We start from the raw sequence: 24,312 nt of genomic DNA, 5'->3' as shown, positions 1-24,312 counted from the left end.
CGATCAAGCGCAGCCGATTCATGGGAGCTACGCGGCGCTGGCTCAGAAGTGCGAGCGCGCACTTGTTCCAGCGTTGGATGTGGATAAGCAGCAAGGGGTACGTCGAGATCAATGAAACAGACTATACATAGAGTCGTTTATCGAAGAGGCTGGTCTACGGCCCGCATGTGCCTGCTCTCGCTACTTTCACAGGTGCGCGCAATGATGCTGTGGCGAGAATCACCGAGAGATTGAAATTTCAAAGAGGTCTACACATTTAGGATAAATGATTCGAACATTATAAAAGGCAAGTAAATTGCTTAGGTTTAAAGGTAAAGTTTAGAAAAAGACAGTTCTGGTCCACCTTCAGATGATTAGTGCACTGAAGCAAACTATTGCAACAATTCAGAACGTAAATAAGTCTTTGCTGTCTAACGCTAGAAAATTTTGCGGAAAATTCCTGTCCAGCTTCGCGTAGGATTGCTCCGAGCTTCGTTTTGACCGCACAGCAAAAATCGGCGATCGGTTTTGACGCGTGCGCTCTCGATTTGTCTATAGGCAGATAGCTGCTACGGGGGAATCACGTGTGCAGGGCCCCGTCTGGACTTCTGTAGTATCTTCCAGTTACGGAATTTCAGTGCCGAAAAGCATTCCTTACGTCGGAAACGGGCAGCAGCGGGTAGCGCTTACGACATACCGTGGTGCCGGCCAAATCAGCCAGCTATGAACGTTTGCGCATGGCACTCTTCGATAAACGGTAAAACAATATGAGATTATTTTATTTCAGATAAACTCGTAAAGAAGGGAACACAAGAAGCTCTAAATTAAGACAGATTAGTGAATGCCCTCAAACAAGGTCAACTAAGAATGTAAAAAGCAACAGACGCTCATATCGACTTGGAACTAAATGCGAAAACTGGAGCGCATGGCCGAAGGTAGAGTTGCGCCTTCTACCAGTGACCACCAGAGGCAGCCGTGCATATTCTGTTTGTCTGCAGAAATCGAAGGTGCGCTTCTAAGAGACATATCGTGGTGTCCGTTTCCTTTGATGCCAAGCGCTCTCACCTCAACTGCACCGGCTGCAAACAATGTGCTACTGCACCAGTATAGACAGTTGGGAGCATTTTATGACGCGCCGCTTTAGCGACAAGACGAGAGAAGGATCATCAAAGAAATCATAAGCAATTGCAACCCTCTTGAGAGCGCATCCTCGCAGACATAGAAGATCACTACAGAAGGCGGGGAAAACTACCTTCGGCCATGCGCCAGGGTTTCATTTGACACCGACAGCACAAACACCACTACGATGCGTTTATCGCGAACATAACGGCGCAAGGTCAGACAATAAAATATAACGTTACAAACTAAAGTACAGGAAATAATTACACTAATAAAATGCTGGTAAAGAAACTTACAAATTAATAAAAGTTGCGTAAAACAATGCTAAAAAAATCTGGGCTCCGCCGATGGCGAAGAATTGCGCCCCTCAAAGAGATCTTCCTCGCGGGTACCGACGCCGAACCGCCGGATGCCCCTCGTCGCAAGGACGAGGCCGATGCGGCGGCCAGCGGCTCCCCGGAAGCAGCGCGGTCGGAGGACGGCGCTGGTCCAGATGCATTAGGCGCAGCAGGGCCTCACGGTCCAGGTCTCGGAAGAAGGTCGCCTGGCCCCTGTCCACAACGAAATCGTCGTCGCAGTCGGCGACGTCAGACGTGAAGCCGTTCCCAATTACGTTATGAAAACGAGAAAAGTGCGCTTTTTCCTGGTAATTGCACCGCACTGGAACCGGTTCGGCCAGGATCTCACGTTGGAACAAATACTGTCCAGGCTTGCCCCGTGCGTAGAACCCTTCCTGCCGCGGACAGCTGTCGTGAAACGACGTCGTCGGCGAGGGGAAGCTGCAAGAAGCAAGGATATTTTTTTTCTACCGGGCATTGATTAATGGCGGGCGAACATGGGAAGTTTCAGCCTCGAGCCACCGTTACTGCGAAGACGTCATCAGGGCCAAGACTTGTTTCTGACGAAAGCAAATCCCTTTTCGAAACGCTACGTGCAGACTGGCGCATCCAGTGTTCGTCCACGGTTCAATTACCTCCGCAATGCAGTACGTGACCACTATTTTAGACAAGCGAATGGATGGCAAGACTAGTGAATTATTGAAACATGACAGAACACTTTCTATCGTTCTGCCGTATAAGCGCGGGAACAGATGCTTCATGGCGCAGAAAATCTCACTCGTTTCAAGTTAACCTATATTCGCCATATTGTTGCCGTTTCCTTAGAAATGTGAAATGCCGCGGTAATGCAACAAATGGTGGCCGTTATTTCCTGTTGTGTTTACGTGTTAAAATATTCTCAAGGACCACTATAGGCTACTCACTTCTGGTTCACTAAAGAATCAATTGGCCAATTTCAACACGTCACGATATTGAACAGTAGTGCCCTTATGTTTTGCGGCGAACTAAAGTATCAGCTAAGAAAGAAACTTCATTTCAAAAAAACAGATGCGTCATTTCCTAAAGTATGATAATTTCACCAACCTGTAGGGTCTCAACGAAGCGAGAGTGACCGGTGTGCGATCGCCCAGAGATGCGACGTCCTGCATTCCACAAGGAAACACTGCTGGGCGGTTCAGCGTCTGCAGAGGAAGATCGAGCAACATAACTTAGTGTTATTCCGCGACTTACACCTATATTCGTCATTGCACTGCCTGAAAAAGATGAACTTAAGGAAGTAACTATTTGCTTGATCAATAATTCTGACACTGGGAAGGTGTTTTAGTCACGGCAGTACGCGAACGTGCCTATTAGTTAAATTCTGGCGTTCTGCGAGCAAAACCACGGGTTAATTTTGGCCACCTGGTTTTTTTAACGAGCATCTAAATGTACAAGTACACGAGCCTTTTCTGCATTCCTACCTCATCAAAATGCGACCACCCGGGTCGGAGACGAACCCGCGACCTAGAGCTCAGCAGCGCAACGCCATACCCACTCGGCAACCGCTGCGGGTACTATTCTTCAATAGGTAATGCGTATGCCAGGCACTTACAAACCTATTTGCGAGAACTTTCACTCTAGCCATTGCCACAAAATCTTCGGCCGCAGCTTCTGCCTAGAAATCAAGTAGTTGGAATTGCTGTTTTCTTTCCGTCTCCTTTTTTCTTTCTCAAGGTGGCGCACTTGCAGAGGCGGTTTTGTGCTCCTTGCTTCTCATGGAAGTCCCAGAGTCGTTCGCGCTGCTCCTCACTGCAGGATCTACGCTCGCGACGCGGCAGCGCTCTATGCGTGAAGTTATTTAGAGGGCGGGCCGAGGAGCTTCTTTAAGAGGCGCGGACATTTGTACGAAATTTCAGCTGTGTTTGCAGCTTCGATCAGTAACATCTTTGGGGAGGCGCTTCTCTCTGCGTGATCCGCGCACCCCGTTTGACTGCTTGCAATGTCCCACTCTCGGTGAGCAGCCGTTTAAGTCCCTCGCCGAGTATGTCAGCGCAGTTAACGTTAGCTACATCAGGCAATGGAGCTGTAACGGCACCAAGGACGAAGTGGAGTGATACCTTTTATACATGGACTTTAGCTGCTTCCACACTTTGGATCACATACTTTCGTTGCCCACCACGCCTTAGGGAACGCACACTCGCGAAGCACGGAAAGACAGCGACATGCGTCTGTCACCGCAACTTTCCCTAACGTAGTGCTGGAAATTATTCTTAGGCTGTGAACAAGTAGCTGTCGCATTAGAGTTTGCGTTAAGTGGGACTTGATACCGAAATGGAAGCTACTTTTTCCGCGTTCAGTTTATGCGAGGACTGCTGTGTAACCGATTACAAGAAAAGCATAACGTAACCGATGTATTTCTCTGGCGGGACTAACTTTGCCCAGTTTCCAATTCAAGCTCGTATATACATACATACATATACATATATACATACATACAATACATATATACATACATACATACATATACATATATACATACATACATACACATACATACATACACATACATACATACACATACATACATATATGTATATTACCATTATGCAATGTCGCTCTCAGTGCATTCCCGCCGAAGCAAAGGTGGGAGGCTGCCTTCTCAACCGTGGTCTCACCTGGGGGCTGTCCAGAAGCAGTTCGTGAACGAAGCCGTCTTTGAGGCGAATCAACACGGGCTTCGCGCCGACAGGCCAGCAGTCATCCGACAGCTGGAGCACGCGCACCGTCGCCTGGTAGCGGATGTCGGCGCGTGTGGGAGCCGCACGAAGACAAAACTAGGGAAATGAGTAATAAGTAACGATTAATGACTCACATAAATTTCCTCGAGAGCAATGGATAAAAAAGCTCAACGTAAGCGTAGCGCAAAAAAAAAAGGAAAACGACGAAGAGAAACTGGAAAATACCCGAGGAGGTTCCGAGAAGCACAAATCAGTGTGCGCCTACTACGGAAAGGGATTAAACTGAAAATACTCTAGGGCTGCCAAAGACAAGAGTGGTCTAAAGTTTGCATTGATTACCTAATCCTTACGTAACATTTGACGTGCACATCAAAATAAATGGCGGTGATTTGCGCGCCAGAATCACGTTCTCAGTACACGGCACACCACAGTGATGAGACTCCGGATAAATTTTTGAACACCTGGGGCTCTTTAATGCGGCCCTAAATCAGTGTGCACGAGCATTTTCTATTTCGCCTCCCCCCCCCCCCCCCCCTTTTTTAAGATACGGCTTAGGCATACTTAAGTAACCCACACAGAACGGATTAGGTAAGAAACCTAGAAGGACAAACATAGGTTTCAGTTTAATTGAAGTGCGCAGAAATGCATCACCTCTGCCCGAACGACCAAACGATAAAAGAGTATTGCTACTGGATTACAGACAATATGAAGAAAGGGTACCAGATTTTCAACGTGACGTACACAGCACAATGGATCCTTCCGAAGAGAATATTTAGGAATAACTTTGCCACTGGTTTATATAAATATGCCTTTATGCTATGGCGCATCATCGAATGCTTAGCGCTTAGAGCAGTTCTTTATTAAACTGAAGCAATGCCTCCATATCCTCCTGCAAAGGAAGAAATGCTGTCGTGCGGATATCGGACGCATGGACATAATTTGGAGAAAAAAAAATTGCCAACTTTGGAAACCACAGGATCCGGCAAAGGAAGTTCTATAAAAGACACCAGGCAATGCGGCGATGTAGCGTATGAAAGGAATACTTGTCTTCCTCCGGAACGTAGCTACAACGAAAACAGGTAAGGGTTTCAAAGAAAGTGAAACATGTATGTAGTAGCATTTACTCTAGCATATATAAAACAACAGTATGGTAACCTTGCGCGACTGACTATGTGCGACTCAAATTAATGCGCAGTAGAAAGGTAGACAGGCGGCACCTGTACGATAACTTTTCCAGTTGAAGTTTTTCCAGTTCCTGTAAAAATTTCTCACCGGCCTTGTTCACCCACTTCGCCGGGTCTACATACGAGCAGAGCTACAGCTGTTGAGCAGGTGCACTTGAAAGCGCAGCCACTTACAAATAACGCCCTCAAATTAACAGTGCAACTGAGCTACTTTTTTACGGTCAATTCGAAGCTTCGAGAAGGTCTCCTGCACACGTGCGCGAAGATTTATAAAGAAATTTGCGAGAATTTTCTTACCGTTACAATTCTAAAATGCAATTAACTACGGGATGGTTTTAAGGCCCAACACGCTAGCTTAGCAACCTAGAACCGCGCTCCTCACGCGCTTAAAAACTGAAAATTTCGTAGCATGTTGTTCCCAATGCCCACTAAATCTTTGCCGGAGAGGAATGAGATTCCGAAAGAGGGGTGGTTAACCAAAGTACAAACAACCCAATTTGCCACCGTAAAGTTCATCTACGGAAACGCCTTAGCTGTAAAAGTTCTGTTCCTGCGGAAACACTGAGCGCAACCCAAATTGGTACAAAGTCGATAATTTCTTAAGTCTCCCCCACCCACCCTCTTTATTTAGATAAATAGTTGTGAAAGATGTAGCCACCCAACGGTGACTGCTACTTTCTTGTAACAGTAACATAAGAATAATGTAGTGATCAGGCTTGTACGTGACTAATTAGATTTACTTATAATCAATTACGTTTGTTAGTAATTTTGCAATTTAACAAATACTCTGGAAACTGGGCAACACACGCAATTCAATTTTTTCATTAACCGATTACTGCAGTATTTCGTACAGAAAAAATTAAAGCAATCGTTTTATGTTTGCAAAACTTATCGAACAACGGAACAATGGACAGCGCGTTTTTGTTTGTTTTTGTAATCGGACATTGACACGCAGCTTGGTTCTTGATACTACGCCGCCCCGTAACAGCTACTTCTTAAGCTGGCTGGTACACGATTTTTTTCGGCACACGATGCGTTAAATCAGGGCTAGCAGACTGGAGGAAGGCAGAATGGGAGAATCACTACCGAAGGTCTGTCAGTGTAGATATTTAGGCTTGTTGGTGTTAAATTTTGCTGTTTTTTCCTGTAGCGCAAATAACACGCCTGTGTGTGTGTGTATGTTTTGTCTTCTACGTCCTTGTTTCATTTGCGCCACAAGAAAAAAAACCGCGCAGGTCTTGTGGAGAGGGAGAACAGCTGAGGCAGATAGCACGGCGGCATGCCGCACACGCTGAGGGAGAGAGGATTCACTGCATTGTCAAGGTGCAGAGCAAGGGCATTGGCCAATGCCGGAGTCGGCGCTTCTCTATCTCAGAGCGTGGTCAATGCGAAGAAAACGAAAAAACGCCTGCTGGAATTTAATCTGTGGACTAGCGTTTAATCTTATCCACGAGTTCCATCTCCCTTCGATGAGAACGCTCGGCCACCATACGATATATCGCAGCGACTCTCCTGCAGTCTCGGATCTTTAATTTTGCCGTTGATTGCGTCACGTCTATATTACAATGGTAATTGCGTAATTACCATCGAATGTTAAGTGCCCTATGAATGAATCGAATGCCCTAGAATGTTAAAGCGACACTTCAACCACAAATAGTGCGACTATAAAATTGCTTCGGAATTCTGACGGTTACCGTCGGCTTTCTATATTTAAATTTGGACGTGTTTTATTCTACGGAATACAGTATGGCGCATCTGGGATCAAGAGCTCAGGCCACGGAAGTTTTCTTCGGCACGTTCCTAAAGGATGGCCACTGTGATAATTTACCCGAATGCAGTACTTGCAAACCATAGCTGTCAGCACTTACGGCTGCTAGGCGACAGTAGTTGTTGCTGTCCCGAGTCCTTGGTTATGCGAGTTTTATTGCGCTAGCTCTAATTGTGCTCGCCATCTGCATTCGCATGTCGAAGCCGACACTCCACTGCAGTTATTGGCAGAAGAAAACGAGGGAGATAATCGCACTGTTACGACTGACATCAGGTACAGCGGTCTTGGCCGATAAGTGCTGCCCGTTTTTACTATACCGCTGATAACAATCTAAGGGAACGGCGCTCTGTCAAGTACATGTTTTGTGACCTAAATGTATACTAACACCGACTAACAATGACAATGAGCTCACTACTGTAATGCGAGTTAATCTGATAACAACGGTAGAACGCTGCTAGCTACCTCACGGGATTAACTAATCGCGAACAAAATCGCACCCTGGGCTACTCGGATCCACTTGCGCGCATGTGCAACAACATTAACATGAATAAATCAACCAGATATGCCGGAAATAGCAAGTGGTGCGCAAATTTCTTACAACGTATTTATTCCATGACAAAGTAAATTGTACCCACGAGTGGTAGTACCACCCTGACTTGATAGTACCACCCAAAAAGCACACGCAACGGCGGGGAATTATCGTACGTTCCCAAGCTTTGCGATGCCAGCGGGGAAGAGCTACATATAAATGCGCTTCAAGCGAAGTGGAGGCCATTCCAATGCAACTCGTCGGCGCTGAAAGGCAACGACGCTGTGTTGCTCACTCGCCGCGAGCCTCTTCTTGACGCCATCCCGGATTCGGTGCGCAGCGCAGCTAGCCAATCACCTTTCGCGCCAAAGAAATCTGGCGGAGAAAGGCACCGACCACTTACAGCAGTTCTGCTTGTGAAGCAACGCAAAGACGATTATTCAACAAAAATTTCAATGTAGAGGCGGCTAACAAAGCAACTATCCTGAAGCGCGCTCAACGCTGCCGTCAAACATGACGTCATCTCCATCGACGTTACAAGAGTCGCGCAATTTAGAGGGTCACACAAAACATCTGCCCATCCGCATCCACACCACTCCAATCGAATCATCGCCCAGTAGGGCCCCCAATCAGCAGTGGCGCGAAGGTGTGTCACAGGAGCACAACTTTTTTTACCCAACCCGTATTCAAGTGCGCGAAGCAATCCGAACTGGTTGAGGTGAGAGGGAAGTGATACGAGAGGCCAGAAGGTAAAGTATAACCAGATAAAGCACGCTTGGCTACCCCGCACTAGGGAAAGGGAAAAATAAAAAAACTAAATTCTTGGCTTTTAAAAGCTACAGCGCTAAATAGACGAGGTCGTAGGCAAAGAAGAACACGAGACAGGAGCTTTTCGAGACATGAATTACCACCCACTCACCCCAAGTTTAGATTCTACTAAATTCTTGGCTTTTACGTGATCATCAGAAGAACGTACAAGACGGCGCTGGGCCTGGTGGAGTCCACGAGCACGACCAGCTTTTTACAACTCCGGATACACAACACGCTCGAAGAAATAGCCGAAGCGCAACGGTCCTCTCAACTGGAGCGGCTGTCTACGACCAAAGCCGGAAGGAAGATACTGGACGACCTGGGAATAGGACGCTCGAAGGAGGCAGAGCTGAAGCTCTCCGTCCCCGAAGAGGTCCGACGCCAAACCAGAATCGACCCCATACCCAAGAACATGAATCCCGAGTTCAACAAAGGAAGAGCGGCGAGGGCCAAGACTCTCAGGACGGCAGCGAGCGTGAGAAGCGCCGGAGTGGAACCAGCGGAGGAGGTAGCCATCGCCCTGGCCATCGCCGACACAGACTGCCACACGGTGCTGAGTGACTAGAGACAGGCGGTGCAAAACTTCGCCAAAGGCCAAATCTGCAGGGAGGCCGAGCGCGTACTGCGAGTGGCCAAACTGCAAGACAGAAAAGGGAGACTCAAGTGGTTCCCGGTGCACGCGGGTGACGTGTGGGAACGCAATGAGAGCCACAATGAGACGAGACACGCAGCGGCGCGAGCGCTAGCCAACCGCGCCCCGGCGACAAACCGTCCGACGTGGTTCGGAGCCAAGGAGCGCATGGCGGACTACAACGACATGCCGAAGGCCTACCGCCTGGCTCGCAGGACTCTCCCACCCCCGCACCCGAGGCTGAGTCGAGTGGAGGCGGTACTACTGAGACAGCTCCAGACCGGATCGCTACCGAGCCCGGGACTGATGCATCGCATGTACCCCGAGACATACCCGACCGATAAGTGCATAGTCTGCCGGAGGAGACGGCAGATTACACGCACATCTTGTGGGACTGCCTAAAAAAATCCAAAAGAAGCAAGATCAAGAACGATCCCACCGCGGCTCGAGGCAGTCGCGAGGAGCTACGACCAAGAGCTCTGGGCCGTCCAGCAGGTCCTCGGGGCGCTCGAAAGGCAGGGACACTGCGAGCCGGCAACAGCGAGCGGAGAACCGCGCCGAGTAACGGCAACCTCGAGGATGACGTAGGACCTCGTCGGGGTGAGCGAGTGCCCAACTTCAGGCACAAATAAAGTTTGTTCCAATCCAATCCAAAGGCTTTTACGTGCCACAACCACGATGTGATTACGAGAGACCCCATAGCAGAGGGCTGCGGATTAATTTTGACCCCCTCTGTTTCTTTAACGTGCGCCCACTAGACGGTCTCGGAGCGTTTGTGGCCTCTGCGGCCGGGATGGAAACCGCGACCGCTAGGTCAGCAGCGCAAAACCATAGTCACTGTGCTACCGCGCCAAATGAGACGGAGGAAAGGACTGAAAAATGACAACTTCACAGTATGCATGGCCACACACGCAATGAAGCGTTCATTGTTTAGTTCATGGCAAGTGGTCTTATAGGAGATTGATGAAAATAAGGCCCATTACGATCATAAATGCTAATATTGTTAGCGCCCCTGCATCTTCACAGGATCTATGATCACAGCTACAGCACGATTCGGCTTGCGCACGCTAATTCCGTGACCTAAGACAGCCGTATGCATTATAGCCCTTCTAAGTTTGCTGCCAAATGTGTGCATGCAAATCGCAAACGCACCTTTCTGTTCACTTAGTTTATGGTGTAAATAATACGCGCCACAGCACTCACCGACGAAGTCCGCAACCTTTCCTTGAGATGCGCAGACAAGTCGAGGTGCAGTGTGGACTTGGCCCAACCGAAACCATCCAGCAGGTTTGGCTGCAGTGCTACATACGACGCTGCGTGAAAAGTGAAGGCACATATTTTAAGCAAGACAGAGCGCTCCACACTCGTAGATATAGGGGACGAATAATAACGCCAGTAGGAAAGCTAAAAAATAAGCGAGAAACTTCGAAAACTGAAGAATTGGCGAGTCCGAGAGGAAGTATTAAAAATTAGAAATGAAAGCTGAAACAGTATAGTCTATTTGCCGACTGACTTATCTAGAAAAATGTACCATTTGCAAAAATATTCTGCGCATGTTTGAGAAAGGCATTTTCTAAACGGAAGTGCTATTGTGGGCTTTTCCTCATTGTTTAAGAAAAAATAAGTCTTCGCAGACTGGTGCCAACGCGTAACGGCACAGTGCTGAAGAGCGCGAGTTGTAAGCCGCGTTATCGCGATCTCGTAAAACGCAAAAGATGCAGCTCTACTCAGCTGGCCGAGAGGCGGTCAGATATCACCGAGGAGGATTAGTATCATCGTAAGCGATAACGGGAATATGCCTTGTTTTCCAACCAGATTGTCCATTTTCGATTGCTGTACAGAAGAGGGTGCGCACTATTTTGCAAGTTATCTATCATAACAGTCGCAGCAGTCATGCATTACTCGGGTTCTCTTTCAGTAACAAAGGAGTCAAAAATAAAACTATTCTTATGAGAGACATGAATACATTAGACAAACAGAAGGTATCCTACACCTTCCATGAAGAGCTTTGTTTACAATTTACTTTCGTTTTATTCATTGTCAAAGATTATTACCGTTGCTGGCCGTTCCGTATCCAGCCACACCCCAAAAAATTTAATCGCAGCAGCAAAAGCCTACAAGAATGTGTAATATTAAAAATAATAATTTTGGGGGGTGTTACGTGCCAGAACCACCATATTACTACGAGGCACACAGTAGTGTGGGACTCCGGATTAATTTGACCCCCCGCTGTTCTATAACATGCAGCCAGTGCACAGCACACGGGCGTTTCTGCATTTCGTCCCCACCGTTCTCTGTAACGCATTGCATTTATGTGACTTACGTAAGCTATGTTAGCTTAAATGTAGAACGCATGAACGCTAAGAAATAACGTTGTCAAACATGGGCCCTATAATGTATAACTATTCCAATCTCCTGACTTCAAATTTACGTAACCGCCGATGTAAGCACCGGGCGGTGACCCGCAGCGTTGTTTGAACCGACAAATCAAACGCTCTCCTCGTTTATAGGCGGTCAGTTTTGTTTACTTTCAAAACAAATAGCATTGCCTACCTGACCGGCGTTTCTCATCTAATTGCCCGACAAGAGGCGAGGAGCACGAAGCAGTAGAAAATGTTTCGGTGGGGCCGAGCTAGTGCAGTGTAAGTATAGATAATCGAATGAGGAGGGTGGTGCTGGCGTATTTGATTTGCCCGATTCCCCTTGCTTATAGCTTGTGTCTGGTCGAAAATCGAGGCGGAGTGCAATGGAAGGTGAAGAGTGCAGCGGAAACGAATCCTCAGCGAAGTTGGCAGAGCGATAGCGTAAATGTGCAGCAAGAGCTCGACAACGTTATACATACAAACGAAAATGTTTATTAGGCGCAAATGAATTGGTGTTGGCCAGCAGCTCCGAGTCGCCAGTGTTGGAATCATCTGTTGGCAGACAGTTTTTATTCTTTCCGGAACGGGTCAGTCTCAGGCTATTCCGAAATAAAATTTCACCGACGATTACGATACTCCCTAATGCGACATTTCAGCGCAGCTCTATACGTGTTTTCATTCCGCGACCTATTGAGGCAAAGAAGTGCGCAGTCGTCGGAAATCTGACCTGCGGGTCAAGCTCGTCGGCTTTTATACGAGACTCGCCGAAGTTTCAAGTGTAATCGCTGGTGCCGCGTGGCTTCCAGAAAGTACTACACAGTTTGTGTCGCGCGTACAATCAGATTACAAAACAATCGCAAACCAAGTAAACCAAACAAGCGCGGGCGAGATCTCAGACGATAGTACGAAAGAAGCGGTCTGGTTGAGACGTTCGCATCGAGCGGTCGGGCAGGTCCGCATGACACCAGTTTCCCGCGAGTACGAGGGGCCGCTCACATTGCTCTCCGCCATGCGTGGCTGACGTCTTGAATCTCTCGCTCCGCATTCGCCATTTCATCTTTGGCTGTGCTCGTTTGCGCCGCCGACACCAACGCAGGAACGGGAGCCTAAGAGCTGCGCTCTAAAAACAGTTCTATGCAGCATACAAATGCATCTTTAATGCGAGCACGCCATTTTGACGTGTTGAGCTTTCGCAGTTTTGCGACATCGCGTTTCATACAGAAGTGGGCTCAGCCTGAAAATTTGACATCTAGCGGAGTAGTAATGGCAGAAAAATGTGTAGAAACGTAAATATGTTTTCGTTTCTTCTAATCACGTATAATCAGTGTGTGCACGTCATATAAAATCTTTGCGGTCTTTGTGACGTCAGAGACAGGTGAAGTGGGATGTCTGAAAAATTTGAGTAATCATGCAGGACTGATTCCAGAAATGCAATGGAAACAGTTCGGAATAGCTTTACGTTCAAGCGTCCATGGTGGCACTCATGCCTTCCGCTTCAATCCGACTTGTCCTGAAGCATGAATGCGCTCGCTACGGTTGATAGCCAGCGAATTGAAAATAACCTCACTTGCTCGAACATATTCACTTGTCGGAATCTATGGCAACACTGAAGCGCATGAATGCCTGCATTCCGCATGTGACGCTCCTACCGGAGCCGGAAATCTAAACGTCGGCCCCGTGCTTATCAGCAGGACGTGGCTTAACCCAATTAGGCACCGATACTGTTACTTAAAGAAACGCATTGTTTTCTCATACATGTGACAAAAAAAAAAAAGAAGCGTTCGTGAAAGTAGAAAATGCCTTATTCACTTCTAGCAGAATGCTTTAATCATAGGCACGACTTCACCAATGGCCGACTCCAGAATCCGTACGACCTCTACAAATAATATTTTATATTGACGGAAGTTATGGCTTATGCCCTTCCACACAGTTCCCTGTAAATTAAAACGACCTTGCTTTAGCCATGCTCCGTCGCGCTCGGCCTTGCTTTGTCCGCCCTCCTTTGGAGCGCCACGTTCAGAAGTTTCTTAGCTGCATGCGAGGCGCCCAAGCTATACCACTTGCGCATCCAGCAGCCTCTTCCTGCGAGTACTTTTACACTGATTAGCTTTACCTGAACGCTTCACCCATGCTGGGCTTGCTCACAACCATTAGCGGCGAGAATTTGGAGTGGCGCCCTCTCGCGAGTGACGTCACGGCGAGGACGCCGCTCGCTCCGGCTCACTCGGCGGCCGCACGCGCGCTCTTTGCCTTCGTGTATGCCTGGGGTATGGGTGGCTCGAGCCATAGAAGCCATGTCGGCTTCTTTCTGCTGCCATGCCCGAACCACTGTTCCTTCAAAAGCGCGTGAGTCGAGAAAGTTTGCGGCTTGGATATCGTAAACTATGTAGCATTGAAGGGCTCTACTGGTTTTGCAATGCATATATGCGCCGTGTCTGTCCATAAATTTTGCGTAAAAAAAAGAATGTCTGCAAATTCAATACGCGAAGTTGTGTACGATGCTTCGCTAAATACGTAACATTCCCTTAGTACTTAACTATGAAATACATTTTACATGGAAGAAAAATCTTGGTATTTGGTGTCAACGTGTTCGTGTTAGAAAGACACTACTCTGCGAAGCTCTTCATCATGATTCTTATTACTCTGGTGAGTTGTTATAGTCAAGTATGGGCACTTTCGTAATGCGTAAAACAAAGAGTTAGGCGCGCATTTCGTATGAAAAAAGTTTGCTACTACTTTCACCGCTCTCTGAAACAAGCCCCCATAAAAACGAATCGCTCATGGCTGCTAACCCGATGGTGTGTAATGTAGAATTTTAACATAGGTAATTCATAAATACCACAGTAGCAATCACTTGAAAGGAACGTTCCGTGGTTAAGGTTGAGAGCCAATCAATAGCAAGCGATGAAATGTTTCATGGAGGCCCTCAGTAGCCTTTATCGACAATATGGCGCAGACCTCGAATAACGTTAGCAACGGACTGTACTTATGGCGAGGCACGCATTGTTCGCGAAACCCATCATTGCCGTACAAGTTCGAATTGAAACCATAAAGCAGTTTTTTACAGCGCCAGTTGCAATGCCTAAACTATACTCGAGTACTGCAGCGCAGCTTAGGCTGCCTAGAAAAGAAAAATTCAAGCACCTTCTGCTTCACCATGTCTCGATCCAGCGTTGTTTAACTACAACCGGAGAATTATTCGCCTCGTCAGTACATAAAATAGAACCTCGAAAACCTTCGTAAGGAAGACATAGCAAGCCGTACATATTTCACTTGATTTTTGACCCTCCACCGGGGAACTATATCTTCAATGTGTCCCATACTACAAATGAAAGACGGTTCGGCTTCTTTCTGGCTGCAGCCTTACGGTCCAAAAGTCGTATTTCACAAAAAATTTGGGCCTAGCGGCCTCTGTCAGATCGCCAAACAAATTCGTCATGTATATTCCTCAAGCAACAAACACCAGTAAATTGCTAAAGTAAATTGAACGTGTAGCACGGTAAAAGGAGTATATATTGGTACATTCCTTTTCGTATTCTGTAAACAGCTGTAAGCCTCAATTAGCTTTATTTCAAATTACAGCCATTAAACAGCTGAAGAACCGCGTAATTTTGAGTAGTTGAAGCAATTTGGGCTGGTATAATGTAAACTGCAGTGTTAGTGAAGTCTCAATGTTACTGCCGAGCGTTTCTGAAGAAATGCAAAAATTCGGTATTAAACCATGAACTACTCGTCGTGAGCAAACCTGTTGTAGCTGATCAAAATCAAGTTACAATGCCTAAACTATACTCGAGTACTGCACTTGTAGAAGTCATATAGCCAGCGTTTGTGATATATTTGTTGCACCGCTGCTGGTATGGTATCATAACTGGATTTTTATATGCTACGTTTTTGCGGTTGTCGATCCACGCATGAAAAAGCCGCACTGGGCTGGTCTGCGCTCCATCGGCTGGTACTGCAGCGTTGCCTTTAAGAACTGTATAGTCGCCTAAGAAATAAACTCTTTGAATAAATTTTCCCGAACGAAGACGCCGTGAAGATATATTGGAAGGAAGGAAGGAAGGAAAAAGTAGAGAAGGAAAGGCAGGGAGGTTAACCAGTTTAGCGTAACCGGCTTGCTACCCTACACATGGGAGAGGGATGGGGGCGATGAAAGATGGGGAAGGGGGAGAGAGAGAGAGAGAGAGCACATAGCACAGCACACAAACAGCGTCCGGTAGAGTCCATCAATCTGGCATTGTACGTGATAACACTGTCAGAGCCGCTTGTCCAATCCCGTCTCTTTCAAAAACTGAAGTAGTCCCTTCGTCGCCTTCACCTGCGATGTCTTCTGTCGGCGGCATGTGAAAATCGTGTCGAGGGACAATGGTCTAGTGTCAAGGTGCGCGAGAACGGATGCCAGGGACTGTCGCTGAACATTATATTCAGGACAGTCGCACAGAATGTGTTGCAGCGTCTCCTCGCAAAGACAGGCATTGCAGAGAGCGTTGTCGGCCATTCCAATGCGGAATGAGTAAGATTTCGTGAAAGCCACCCCTAACCATAAGCGATAAAGCAGAGTCGCCTCGCTTCGGCGGAGTCCAGTTGGCATATAGAGATGCATCGAAGAGGGCAGGTGGTATTGACGGTTGCTCTGGTTGGTCTGGCTGTTTGGTGTGCACCATGAAGAGAGCGTCATCTCCTGTGCAAGCACTCGAAGTCTGCTAGCTGCGTCGGATCGTGAAAGCGGTATGGCCTCTTCTTGTGCGTCTTCAAGAGCTGCCCGAGCGGCATTATCGGCGTCTTCGTTTCCAGTGACGCCGCAGTGACTTGGCAGCCACTGAAACGTCACGTGGTGTCCTTTCTCCTGTGATGTATGGAGTAGGCATCTAATATCGAATACGAGCTGTTCGAATGGCCCGCGACGCAGAGCTGATAGTACAGATTGTAGGGCTGCCTTTGAGTCGCTGAAGATGGACCATTGTCGAGGTGGCTCCCGACTGACGAAACGGAGTGCAGCGCGAAGAGCAGCTAGTTCAGCAGATGTCGACGTTGTCGGGTGGTCAGTCCTGAAGCTGATGGTAATAGCTTTTGCTGGGACAACCACAGCACCGGACGAACACTGGGTGTTTGTGGAACCATCAGTATAAATGTGTTCACTGTCCGCGTACCTCTCGTGCAGAAGAAGCAGAGACAGTTGTTTGAGGACAGGCGACGACAGTTCAGACTTTTTTCCGATTCCTGGTACACTGAGATGTACTGTGGGGCTGATAAGACACCAAGGGGGTATCGATGGTTTAGATGCAGCGGTGAAGCCCGAGGGAAGTTTGTCGTTGTACTTGTTGATAGTTTTAGAGAATGATGATTGGTGCCTGTCCGAAGGTAGTGCTGCAAGGTGGTGATAGGGGGCACGTGCAAAATGTCTGATGTGCGTTCTCAGGGCTTCCACCGTAATGTGAGTTCGCATTGGATGGTCCCGAGCAATCGCAAGAGTCGCCTCTGTTGACGTACATCTGGGCAAACCAAGGCAGACTCTGAGTGCTTGAGCTTGTACTGCCTGCAGAACACGAATATTTGTCTTGCAGGTGTTGTTCAGTACAGGTAGACTGTATCTTAAAAAACCGAGAAAGAGAGCTCTGTAGAGTTTAAGCATTGCGTCTACTGACATCCCCCACGTCTTCCCTGTCAAGTATTTGAACAACTGGGAAGTAGCTGTCAGGCGCCGTTTCATGTAGGCCACGTGTGGGCTCCAACAGAGGTCTCGGTCAATAATGACGCCAAGGAATCTGTGGTTTCGGACATAGGAAATGGTCCGCCCATTGATTGAGATGACATAAGGCGTCATCGGTTTCCGAGTAAATGCGACTAGTGCGCATTTTTCAGGTGAAATGCTGAGACCCTGTTTACACAAGTAGTTCGCTGTCAAAGTGGCCGCTCTTTGAAGTCGCGCACGTATCTGAGGACGTGTGACTGCCGAAGTCCAGACACAGATGTCGTCAGCGTATGTTGAAATCTTGATGGTAGTTGGCAAGCATTCAGCAAGTCCAACAAGAGCGAGGTTGAATAGCGTCGGGCTGAGAGCACCGCCTTGAGGAACGCCCCTGTTGGTATAGCGTCGCGTAGTTGGGCCATCGTCAGTTAACACATAGAATGATCTTGCAGACAGGTAACTTGCAATCCACAAGAAAACTCGACCACCTAGGCCAACCGTCGCAAGAGCGTCGAGAATGGCCTCATGTAATACGTTATCATATGCCCCTTTCACATCTAAGAATAAAGCTGCAGATAAACGCTTACGGGACCTTTCGTGCTGGACATATGAAACGAGATCAACTACACTGTCGATGGAAGAGCGGTCACGTCGGAAACCAGCCATGGAAAGCGGATAAATCTTGTAAAATTCAAGGTACCATTCCAGGCGGCCAAGGATCATCCGTTCCATTATCTTTCCTACACAGCTGGCCAGTGCTATTGGGCGGTAAGAGGTGAGTTCTAATGGGGATTTGCCCTGCTTTAAGAGTGGCACCAGGCGGCTTACTTTCCATTCGTCAGGAACATTTCCCTCCTGCCATGAGGAGTTGTAAAGGCTCAACAATTCTATCCGTGCGGACTCTCCGAGATAGCACAAGGCCCGGTATGATATACCATCTGGACCCGGAGATGATGAGCGCCTGCAGAGAGCTAGTGCCGCTTCGAGCTCCTCCATTGTAAAAGGAAGGTCCATGCGGCAATCACGGGAATGGGGGACGTCAGCTCGGGCTGGAGGATCTGGACGAGTCGCTTGGTCTGCGATCCGCGCACAAAAGTCTTCTGCGACATCGATGTCTTGCCGCCCTTGGAAAAGCGCTAGCGCCTTGAATGGAAAACGCCGTTCCGGAAGGCAACGCAGACCTTGCACCGTTTTCCAAATGTGAGACAGTGGCTTGCGAGGGTCGAGTGTCTGGCAAAACGTTGCCCACCGTTCCGACGCTAATCTATCCATACGACGCTGAATCTTCTTTTGCATCCTCCTGGCTGCCCTAAGGTCATGGATTGATTTTGTACGTCGATATCGACGTTCCGCCCGGCGACGAAGCGCTCGAAGTCGCTCTAATTCTATGTCGAAGTCATTTCGCGTGGAAGAGATCGTCATCATGCGAGTGGCGTTTTGCATCGTCATTTTAATCGTTTGCTCTAACCCAGAGGGTAGGCCCTCGCGGCAGGCATCTTCCATCTCAGATTTGAAGTTGGCCCATTGAATCGTCCGAATGGTATTCCGTGAGCCTGATGTAGACGACAAGCCTTTGATGTTCAGATAGGTGGGAATGTGGTCACTCCCATGTGTCTCAATGTCTGGAAACCACTTCACACATCTGGCGAGAGAGTTGGAGACGAAAGCAAGGTCGAGGCAGCTGCCGTATGTCACGCCTCGAAGAAAGGTGGGGCTACCATCGTTCAGGAGAGTAAGGCCATAGTTGTGGGCGATACTTGCCAATCTTCGTCCTCTTGCATTTGTCCTTGTACTTCCCCATGCTGGATGGTGCGCATTGAAATCTCCTATGATGACCCATGGGGCGGGACAAACACTCAAGATATCCTCAAATCTTTTGGTATCGAAATTGCTGGAAGGCGATATATACACGCCTATGAGAGTAAACAAGAGTTTGTTCTTTTTAACTGTGATGCATATATATTGATTGTCGTCGTGGGGCGCAATTGGTTGCAAAACATAGGTGAGTTCACGACGAACAAAAACGACGATTTTGCTGCATGCACCGTTTGTTGATGACATGATAAACTCGTATCCTGACAGTCTTATTGGTTTCGACAAGTTGGGCTCACAAATGACGATGAGTGGAAACCCATTGGTGTAGACAAACTGACGAAAATCTGAAATTCGTGATTTTAGCCCTCTGGCGTTCCACTGGATGACGGACGCTGCTTTGACTTCTTTCCGGAAGGATGGGGTATGAGTAGCCATCTTTCTAGTTGAGGGATGCAAGCACTGGGCTTAAGGCGTCCAACACTTTAAGTGCGCTTCGAGCAGATGGTGTCCTCATGTCCACTAAAAGCGCTCGAATGGCCTCCATGAGAGAACGTAGCACCGAGATGACTTGACGGTCTGTTTTGGGTGAATCATCCATGGCCGGAGAAGGATCAGGTGGGGCCCCGACCTTCTGAGGTTCTTTCGCAAGGGAGCGGCTCGGTAGCGTAGGCCATTCCTCTAAAGATAGAGTCTTTTCTGCTTCCTTCGTGGAAGTGGTGGGCCCTTTCGCGGCGCGGCTAACTGGCACCGCAGAGGAGTGGGTACTGTCACTTCGCGCATGCGTCTTCTTCGAAGACGTACGATGGTGCCGACGTCGACGCCGACGCCGGACTACTTTGGCTGCCTCCCTGTGGGCCGAATTGTCTCTGGCCATTTGCTTGAGAACCGCGCGTTCCCTCTTGATGCGGGGACAGTCTTTCGACGAGGCCGCGTGAGGGCCGCTACAGTTGGCACACTTCAGGACCGTGGCACCGCAGGTCTGTTCTGCATGAGGTTCAGCGCAACGGGGACACAGTAGCGAGTTGGGACACACGCCCTTGACGTGTCCTAGCCTGAAACACTGATGGCATTGAAGCGGCTTCTGGATGAATGGTCGAACCGGATGTCGAAAATGTCCGACTTTAACGTGGGATGGGATACAATCCCCCTTGAATATTACTTTTACGCAGCGCGTATTCCCAAGGCGGCGCACTTGCGTAATGATCGTGCCTTCGTATGCCGGCTTGATGAGGCTAGGTAAGTCATCATTAGGAATGGCTATGTCGATGTCGTAAATCACACCGGCTATGGATGTGTCGTCGATCGGGATAAAGGGGCGCATTTTGATTCCGCCTAGCTCCGTGATCGCTTGAAGTTTTCCAAGCGCAGTCGCGTTGTACACATCTATGGCGAGTATATTCTTGCGTGGATTTATTCTTATATCTTTAATTTGATCCGGCACCGCACGTTCCAGAAAAATGGATAGGGCTTGCCTGTTCAGCAATCGTAGGTTGCTTGATGGCTCTTCCGGCATATAGATGATGACGTTTGGCCAGCGCGCAGGCCTTGACTTCATAGTCGTTGTGCTCGCAGGAGTTGACGGCGCTGTGTTGACGATTTTTCTTCTCGCCCTCTTACTCCGGACGGGTATGAAGCCGTCGTCGGATGAGTCGTCCGACATGGAGTACAGCTCGGTGTCTTCGGTGTCACTGGGGGAGCCAACTCGCTTCCTTGCGGTTGACGGCTGTGATGACGTCTGGCCAGGCGGGCCTCTAGCATGCTCCGGGTCCATGGCTGCAAGACGGGGAGGCGAGGCACCTCGAAAGCCGAAGATTTTACCAAAAATTCACAGAGCACAGAAACAAGTGTTCTGCCAAGAAGACACTTCGTCGTCTTCCCCAAGATATATTGGAGACGACCACCATAAGTATACAAGCAGAGGGAAGGAGAGCGAATTAACGAAAACACTGCAGAAAGTGCCCGGACACCCCCCGAACTGTAGCAGACGATAAGCGCGAGTACTTGCCCTGACGTCACACGAGCGGCGCTCGCAGCGCCCCTGTAGTTCGTTCTCGGGGCTAATAGTACATCAAAGTGTTTAAGAGATTGAACAGCGAGCCTCAGTAAGTCACCAATGCTTGCACGCTCGGCTCGACGCCAAGCTAGCGTGGACCAGCCCCTGTCACAGGAGCCTTGTGTTTTTTTTTACGCTATTGACACATGGACTTATCTTTGGACTGTTTCTTTGAGAAGAGTCATTTTGTGTTTCACTTTCCTGTTATGTTTGTAACACCGGGACAATGCTTTTTGGGAGGGGGACATTGACCCGTGGACTAGTTTAGCTCTTTCGGGTGACTGCTGTTCACCGTCTACCAAACGTTATCGCGCAGCGCGGGACACGCCAGCATGTATAAGAAGTTTCTGGAATGTTATCGATGGTTCTATCCGCTGTCTTGCCACCAAACCTTTTGTAATCGGATGGCATGTATGCACGACGCGGAATGTAGAACTTTCTGGAGGACACGTGGGCACCAGCGATTTCCCTGGAACGTTCGATGGCTCGTGTATAAAAGCCGACGCGCTTCACCGGCAGATCAGACTTTCGACGATCGCCGACTGTTCGCAGCTATCGTTTTTTGAGCGTAGCCTGCTTTTAAGGGTACAAGTTCGCCCAATAAACGCTAGTTTCGTCAATCAGTTTTCTGCCTTTTTCAGCGTCACTACTAAGTGGCTATTACGTTGGCCACAGGGAATTTCTTCCTGCCACAATGGTTCTAGGGCCATAGAATAAAAAATATTACCAAAGTTGAACAGGAATGAGATGCGCCCTCGAACTCACAGACGTCGTCGGACGAACCACTTGTTTCTTCATAAATCTGAACGTCCACGGAGACGAAGTAGCGCTGCAGCACTTCCATCCCCTGAAGTTGTACGTGAAGGCAGCGGGAACTGCAAGAGGGAGGAAAGCATTTTCTTTCACCCCAATGAACGTTTCATGGGCACAGACGGTCTGGTATATTGAGAACTGGTGTATGTACATTCTTCCCTTAATTTGACTGTTCATATCTGTAATGCGTTTATTGTTACCTCTTTAGACCAATAACCGTCTTTGAAGACCTCAGTGGCACCAATAAATGGGATAAAAAGGGATGGCGAGACTAACAGGAGGGGCGTGAACTGAATCACCATCCCAACCCTGCAAAAGTGGATGTCTAGCGAAGCTGCTGAAAACCACTAGAACTACTGAGGGGGGTGCACAATGCTTTACTGCCTTAGAGTAAGGGAAGTAATTGTAATTTCGGCATCAGGCCGCTACTGGTCGTATTGCCGTTCTTTGCCTTTAACAGTCCTCATGTTCACGCTGCTGCTCGGGAGTTCTAACTGTACGTTGCGTACTCATAGGGGTGTTACAACAATGAAATCAGTTGCTAGGCTGGTTCTCTTATGGACGAAAGGCTACAGGCGTCACTCAGCGCGTCGCAAGCTGCGGTCGCCGCGGCAGCTTGCGCTACAGTAGTATTTACAGGGAAACGCATGCGGGGAGCGCTTCGACCTTGGTATTATCAGGAGCGCCTTATCAATTATGGGGTTTGGATGCTTGTTGTGGGCTTGTTCTCTATTGAAACGAATTGCGTTATGTATGTGGCATGCGGGATTCCATATAATGCAAGCACTTTTCGCTTCACTTTGCCGAGTGCTTGAAGCCTCTGCCTCATGGGGGTACGAACCACTGCTCCTGCCCTGCCACCGGGATAAGCCCACGTACGTTTTAACACGACTGCGTCAAAGGGCCTCATGTTGCAGAAAATCCAGTGCCGAGGGACCCGCCCGTGAGCGAAAATTTCCGTAGATATGTAGATGTATTCATATGCGACGCCTTGCTATATGACATGTGGAATATGCGGGTTATATTGCCACACCATTATAGCACTAAAGTTGCTCATAACTTGCCTTACATTCCTGACTAAGTTGTTTCTCTAAATTTTGAGAATGACAGCCCACAACAAATGTCATGAAACAAAACACCGACAGCGCACGCGTTTACGTTAAATCTTCAGACCGACATATTAAAAGCGCAAAACTATTAGAAACCTATAAATGATTTAATTTTTTGACGCGGCTGTGCACAACGTCCGGGAACGGCTCACGCAAGAGGCCGCGTTCCTACCAGAAAATTTGCCGTCGTGCACAGCATTCGTCGCCAGTGTTTCGCGATAAACATTACGATTACATAGGCTGCAATTGCCGGGAAGCGCGATAAGCAGTCGGGGATCTTTAAATGCTGTCGCGTTCCACTCGTAAAGCAGCTTGGCCATCCATCAGATTTTTTGCTAATGGACGCTGACACGAAAAACGCCGACTATCGAGAGGCTAACAGGTTCGCTGTAAAAGATGCGAAGCGAGCCATTGAGCAGCACACCAATTACAGTTTCTAGTTTATACCTCACCCGCCGTGGTTGCTCAGTGGCTATGGTGTTGGGCTGCTGAGCACGACGTCGCGGGATCGAATCCCGGCCACGGCGACCGCATTTCGATGGGGACGAAATGCGAAAACACCCCTGTGCTTAGATTTAGGTGCACGTTAAAGAACTCCAGGTGGTCGAAATTTCCGGAGTCCCCCACTACGGCGTGCCTCATAATCAGAAAGTGATTTTGGCACGTAAAACACCATAATTTTTAGTTTATACCTCGAACAGAAATGAATGGTAGTGCATCGTTCGCCCTTACATTGTTTAAGCGTTGATTGAAACTTTCTAGTGAACTTTCTTCCGTCATCCCAAGCAGTCCGAACACGCCCAACGCTTTAGCAAGAATATCACAGCGAAAGGAATGTCTAAACAGGCGTTTGAGCTAAGAGCATACCTTGCGTGCACGCAAGCCGACAGAAGGCCATCGCTGCCGATGATGGTCTCGGCGTTCCCATTGCCGAGGTCGATTCCATTTTGACATGTGCGAAACATGAGGGTCTCCAGCAACAGTTTATAGTGAGCCGCTGTCACCATTTCGGCGATGACGTTGGGCACAGATGTCAGATACGGCCGCACGAAGTTTCTTGGAGATTGTGCTAGCGGCGTAATAGTGCCCTTTTCGTGATCACGGGAGCCTGGAAGTTCTGTAAGGTAACGTGGGAGGCTTTCCGCCTCTTCCTTAAAGGGGTCGAATCAACGAAAGGCGGCGAACGCGCGCGCTCTACAGCCCTGCTAATCGACGCCCACAGAAGACGCCTCGGCGACGCCACCCTCTTGAGCATGGCCGTTTCCATGAGCACTTCACGAGCACGAAGCGGAGCGCTGAACAGTGAACACGCTGCAGCACAAGCTGTTATGGAGAGGAGCGTTCGATGCTTTAAGCTCTTTCCTCGATGCGCTCGATGTGTCAGTGCGTTCTGCG

At 48.5% G+C, this 24,312-nt stretch overlaps 1 protein-coding gene across 1 annotated transcript; it reads right to left on the bottom strand.

The window, feature by feature from the left end:
- Positions 1-737: 737 nt before the first annotated feature.
- On the bottom strand, positions 738-24,312 carry LOC126516605 (uncharacterized). The gene is made up of 6 exons (XM_050166724.3): positions 23,785-24,312; positions 21,761-21,870; positions 10,279-10,388; positions 4,091-4,249; positions 2,520-2,617; positions 738-1,877 (listed from the first exon to the last, which is right to left on the bottom strand). Exons 1-6 carry the CDS (start codon positions 23,922-23,924, stop codon positions 1,466-1,468), a joined length of 1,029 nt encoding a protein of 342 aa, XP_050022681.2. The 5' UTR covers positions 23,925-24,312; the 3' UTR covers positions 738-1,465.

Source organism: Dermacentor andersoni, chromosome 1, assembly GCF_023375885.2.
Source record: "Dermacentor andersoni chromosome 1, qqDerAnde1_hic_scaffold, whole genome shotgun sequence".
Lineage (NCBI taxonomy): Eukaryota > Metazoa > Arthropoda > Arachnida > Ixodida > Ixodidae > Dermacentor > Dermacentor andersoni.
This window is presented reverse-complemented; position numbering and strand designations above follow the sequence as displayed.

Coding starts and splice junctions, on each gene's coding strand:
- LOC126516605 (XM_050166724.3), bottom strand. CDS start 23,924: ATGGTGACAGCGGCTCACTATAAACTGTTGCTGGAGACCCTCATGTTT. Junction 10,389..21,760: donor TGGTTCGTCCGACGACGTCT/GTGAGTTCGAGG, acceptor CTTTTCACGCAG/CGTCGTATGTAGCACTGCAG. Junction 2,618..4,090: donor TGCTTCTGGACAGCCCCCAG/GTGAGACCACGG, acceptor CTTCCTCTGCAG/ACGCTGAACCGCCCAGCAGT.